This window comes from Gavialis gangeticus, unplaced genomic scaffold, assembly GCF_001723915.1.
Source record: "Gavialis gangeticus isolate Ggan-Ray unplaced genomic scaffold, GavGan_comp1, whole genome shotgun sequence".
Lineage (NCBI taxonomy): Eukaryota > Metazoa > Chordata > Crocodylia > Gavialidae > Gavialis > Gavialis gangeticus.
Window position 1 is genome coordinate 32592722 of NW_017729032.1, and position 5540 is coordinate 32598261.

At 35.3% G+C, this 5540-nt stretch overlaps 1 protein-coding gene across 3 annotated transcripts in view; it reads left to right on the forward strand.

The window, feature by feature from the left end:
* The window catches only part of GRIA4 (glutamate ionotropic receptor AMPA type subunit 4), a 521444-nt gene that overhangs the window by 503281 nt on the left and 12623 nt on the right, over window positions 1–5540 (forward strand). Inside the window, exons 14-15 of one of the 3 annotated variants that reach the window (XM_019525165.1) lie at window positions 1391–1505; window positions 3843–3977. In XM_019525165.1, the coding sequence (XP_019380710.1) occupies window positions 1391–1505; window positions 3843–3977 (250 nt within the window). Of the gene's footprint in view, window positions 1–1390; window positions 1506–3842; window positions 4091–5540 lie in introns of all 3 variants that reach the window. The other 2 variants (XM_019525167.1, XM_019525166.1) reach the window with 2 other exon arrangements.

Below are 5540 nucleotides of genomic sequence, written 5' to 3' on the forward strand. Positions count from 1 at the left end.
CATGACCTCAATAAATACAGACTATCCTTTATATATTTTCAAGTTTGCATACAAATTCTGAGAATTAGATTTCAAATCATGTGAGTATGATTAAAATATCTTTACTTTCTCTTATACTACCTATTTTAATAGCGGGATTCATTTGTGAATATTAATGTTGCCGTAGTTTTAATTTTTTAAAAATATTTTAAACCTTAATTCCATGAATTAGTTAGAAATCATATGGATTACACTTCTTGTATGAATGAATTTAATCAAAAGAATCTGGTGATACACACAAGCTCAATTATTGTATTACATGATGTACTGGTACCTTTCAGTCTATTTATGGTATCTCAGAGCAGTCTGTATGTTATGCACTGTTTCTCCCTCTCTGCAATATACTATATGCTAATTCACACCTGCACATAAATACATATCAATGTGTGTACCACTTTAAGCATTTGACAGTTGATGATTTGCTGGAGAAGGTAAATTAAAGTCATCATAGTCAAGTATTATTTCAGTGGTTTACAAACTGTACTACAACACTGACATGAAACCTAAGCTTTAATCCAGTATCCTGAAGATATTTTTAATTAAGTAAACCCACAGCAGTTCCTAACTTCAATTCCCTGGATTCTGTTTTATTTGAAGATTAAACATGATTGGAATGTCTCCATAAAATAATGCAATTAAGAGAGGAAGTTTCAAGTAATAATTTACTACCTCATTGTAAAATGCATCCAAATCCACGAGAGTTAAACAAAACCTTGAATTTATTTTCCAGGACTTCAGGCAGTACAAACTCAATTGGTGATGGAAACTGAAGCCAAGCTTTGATTGCCTCTCTCTCTCTCTTGCCTTTTACCTGAGGGTAGCAACATTAGGACCTCATCCTGTAGGTTATGTATATGCAGAACTCCTGTTGAAGTCAGTAGGTGTTTTGCACTGAGAATGCCCATAGGATCGGTATGGTTAAAAAAAAAATACAGAAGTATTGTTTCTCCTATCTTCATCATTTTAGGGCAGTAAATGAAATAGCTCTGGCCAGATTGAATTATGTATAGATGCAAAGACAGATGCAAACACAGTTGAGTACATTTTGAAAAAGTTTAACCATTTACATCCCAGAAGACTATATTGTTAATACATCTAAGCCAATAGTTTTGGGTTCACAGTAATTGCATACTATTTATTTACAAGACTTCCCCAGCAGTATGTGCCCGTTACCTAAAGCGATGGAGCAGGTCCCGGTCATATGTCTGTCTCTAAACCTGGGCCTATAGTACATGACATAGCACCCACTGTGGCCTCTGCTCTGTCACTTTGCAATGCGATTCTATGTAGTTGTACTTGAATAACATAAAATAACATATATAATGTTATTTATGTTATTTTCCACGTGAAGAACTCCTGTAAACCTTGCCGTTTTGAAACTCAGTGAGGCAGGCGTCTTAGACAAGCTGAAAAACAAATGGTGGTACGATAAAGGTGAATGTGGACCCAAGGACTCTGGAAGTAAGGTCAGTTGCTGCAGTTCGGGACCTACTATTGTGTTCACAAAGCAGTAAAGGGAGTAATGGAAAAAAATTACTTGGAAATAATCACTCACAAGTAGATTCAGCAAAATATGCTTTCCCCTGCTCACCACAGAAAGCCATTGACGGCAGTTTAATTTAAAGAAGCACTATTACTTTCCTAAGTTTTCCCATGAGGTTAATTTTAAAAAAAATCACAAATCACCTGACATTTTCCTGCAGTTTAAAGGATGCTGGAAGATCTGAAAAGCAGGATATTTTTCACCTAAGTGCTGAGAACATTGTTCTGTTTGCTCTTTTTGCAATCCCTCCTTCTATCCACTTGTTCCTTCTCATTTAAGAAATGGCCTAGCTGAAATCGCTAAGTTCTTGGAAGATGAGACACCAAAACAAAAGGGATTTCCTTCCTTCATTGCAGCCTGGCCTAGCTGTATATAAGAAACACTCTTATCTCCACAATGAGCAGGTATACATCAAACTTGAATTTAGAGGGCTTCAACTTTTAGTAACCTTCTGACTCTTTCTCCTGGTATATCAGTTCTGGGTTTTACTCCCAGACACCCTTAAGAAAGCCCAAACAGCATTTTTCTTCACAAATCTTAGACAATGATATGTCCTTTTCCACTTCCTTGTCATCCTAAACAGAAATATTTGGGATTCAGGTATTTTTCTTCCATATGAAGAGACCCCACTAATTACTGCCCCACCCTGAATTCCCAATGATATTGCCCCAGCTCCAATTTGTGTTGCCCTGGACCTACAGAGGAGTATGAGGCAGTGATTTATTGCTGCTTAGTGCTAAGAGTGACTCCATATGGCCAGAAGAAAACAAATAGAAATAAATATTTCTCCTATCCTTCATACTCCATGCCAAGTGAAGTTTGAGGACATATAAATCCATCAGAAGTAATGCGGTCTTTGCTATGGCAGAAATACAGTCTCATAATCACTGTAAATTAAAGTCTAAGAGGCTTTTACCTACCACTTTAGGCCATAGTTTTCCCTCACTCCTGACTTGCTGTGTCAAGCATCAGGATTACAAGTGACCTGCCATCAGGGAGAAGTGGCCATCACCTCTAAAGCTGAAGCTACTCTAGACTTGCTAAGGGGGGGACACGTGATATTGAATAAACCATGCCAGTTATTGACTCCATTCAGATCTAGGTCTCCTGTGCATTAATGTCAGTGTGATCTGCTAATTGCCAAGTTTTCAGGGCTTGATCGTATAGTGCACCTTTAAATTAAATGTTGCTACAAATAATATGTAGTGTTATATAGTGTATAATAGTAAAGTTATTATAGCAAGAAGTTAACTATTGTCCATAGATTAAAATATATAAAATCTGCTATTAAAGATAGATTTTATATCTACCTTAATGCTAACAAATTATTACATAAAAATCAATTCTGAAGAAGTGCCTAGAAAGTTAAGCTGAAATATTATGCACATATTTTGACATCCAGATAAAACACCAGTTTATGTCCAAACCAATTATAATGAAATGTGTAATAGATATCTGTTATAATAAGCCCATTAAGCAGAGAATGTATAAAATAAACACTAGTATAAGCTATTACTCTATTTTTTCTAACATATAAATACTTAGGAAACTGATTGTATGTATTGCTTATTAAATAACCTTATTAATGCAGTCTCTATGGAAGAAGCCTAATAGCCTAATACCATCAAAATAAAAATATATAATCAATTATGCATAGAATTAATGGTAGTGCCTAATATATTCCAGGACTAATTTTATATTAATGATTTTTTTCTTGAAGTATAAAGGATAGTGTTAAGTCAAATATACCAGTACTTTAAATGTGTTAGTTAATAAGCACAGTGCTAGTCAATCTGGGTTTTTAAATATACAGCAGTATAGAGCAGAAGTAAAAATGATATCTTACTAAAATTATGAAGTGTACTATTTTATGTAAATAGATTAGGGGATCAGAAAGCTTTTAAACAACCCTAAATAATCTAGTTTCATATCCCAGTAAACATTTTTATTAAATAGTGGAATATATCATTGTTTAGGGCTACAGTTAAGAGCAATAACATGTTAGAGCTGTTAACAAGTGCCTGTTTATGTCCTAAAGTACTGGTAACACACATTTAAACATTTTTTAATGTTGGTCAGGGAGACTTGGCAGCTAAAATGTATTTTACAAATCTAGACAGACCAATCTTTGTGAGAATTTGTAAATGATTATCAGTTAATTTCAGTAGAACTTTTTAAAATTCATGTTTTCAATATGTAGCTTTTGCTCATTGGGTGTATCTTGTATCAGTGGTTAACCATGTTGCTTTTGTTTTCTCAGGACAAGACGAGTGCCTTGAGTCTCAGCAACGTTGCTGGAGTCTTCTACATTCTGGTTGGAGGCTTGGGCTTGGCAATGCTGGTGGCTTTGATAGAGTTCTGTTACAAGTCCAGGGCAGAGGCAAAGCGAATGAAGGTGGCAAAGAGTGCACAGACTTTTAATCCAACTTCCTCGCAGAATACCCACAATTTAGCAACTTATAGAGAAGGTTACAACGTATATGGAACCGAAAGTGTTAAAATTTAGGGGTAGGACTTAGGGCCTACTACAGTGAGTGGGTGATGCATCAGTGTCGTGACCTGTCTGTCCAGTGGTGGTAATGCTTGCTTCTAAACAGAGCTTTATATTTTGGAAAACTTCAGTGCAAAGTGATTCAATTTTTTTTGGCTGCAGATGTACAGTATACTACTCTATGTTGCTAATAGACATCTGCATTGCAAGGGCTTTTTTATATAAAGAATATCTCTTTTTTTAAGAGTTTAGTTTTATTGAATCAGTTGGAACGTTACAGTTATTGAAAATTTATCTACTAGAGAGAAAACATGTCCTTTTGACAGGGCCAGAGCTTGGTTGGTTTACTGGCGGGCCTTTTTTTCTGAGGCCTTCAATTATAATAATAATAATATTTGATTATTATTTATTAGCACCATTTGCACTTTTTATGGGGATTGTAAGCAAAATTTATACTAGGCAGCACCTCAGTGAATCATAGTTAAACTTTGAGGGAGAGCGGCACTGTAATAACACTTCTAAACATGATTCATCTTCTTGCCCCACTTCCTTCCTCTCATCACTCCCTTCTATGAATGTATCTGAACTTTACACTCTTTGAATATGGCATTTTTTTTAGTATGTCCCGCCTCGGGTCAACCCTTGTCACACTGCCATAACCAGAAAAAATGCCATTCTAGTGAAAAGAGTCAAGGTATCTGAGTCAGTTTCCAGCAGACCAAAGAAATCTTGCATACTTCAGAGGAACAGTACATCTGAGATATGTGTGTTAGGATTCCAGTAACTGAAGCATTAAAGATGTTTCACCTCTTATTATATAGTACCACAGAATAGGTATACGTGTATTTCTTTAACACAGTGAGAGACTGGTCTATTCAGTAAGAATCTGCTAACTAATGACTACTAAAATCAGCACTAAAATATTTTGAAATAGCACATATAACTAAGTGGACCTTTTGTAGATAACTTTTATGGAGCTCCCAAATATTACCAAATACTTTATAAATGTTCCCAAGTATCAACACTGTCTTAGTCCATTCCAGTGGTGAACACTTCCTATTCCACTGTGCCTTTTTTGACATTATTTTTAAAACTATGGTCTCCTAGAACAATAGTAAGATGATAACTAAAGTAGGAAACAGAACTTAAGTAAAGAGTTGAAAGGTAAATTTGGAATAGAAATCTTATTTTGCCACATGGATTTAAAAGGAAAGAATTGCAGATGCAATTATTATGTCTTGTTTACAGGTCCCTGGAGTCCTGGGCAGTATGTGATAGCTGAAGTGTGGCATGCAAATAACAAATCATCCTGGGAAGTTTATCGTATAAAGGCAGAGCTTTACATCATACATATTTTGTATGCTATAAAACAATGCAATCCAGATCAAACACCAATTAATGAACGGTGTACATGGTTATAGCAGGAATTGTTCAAGGATCAGAATGGGTGTCAGAACTGTTTGAAAG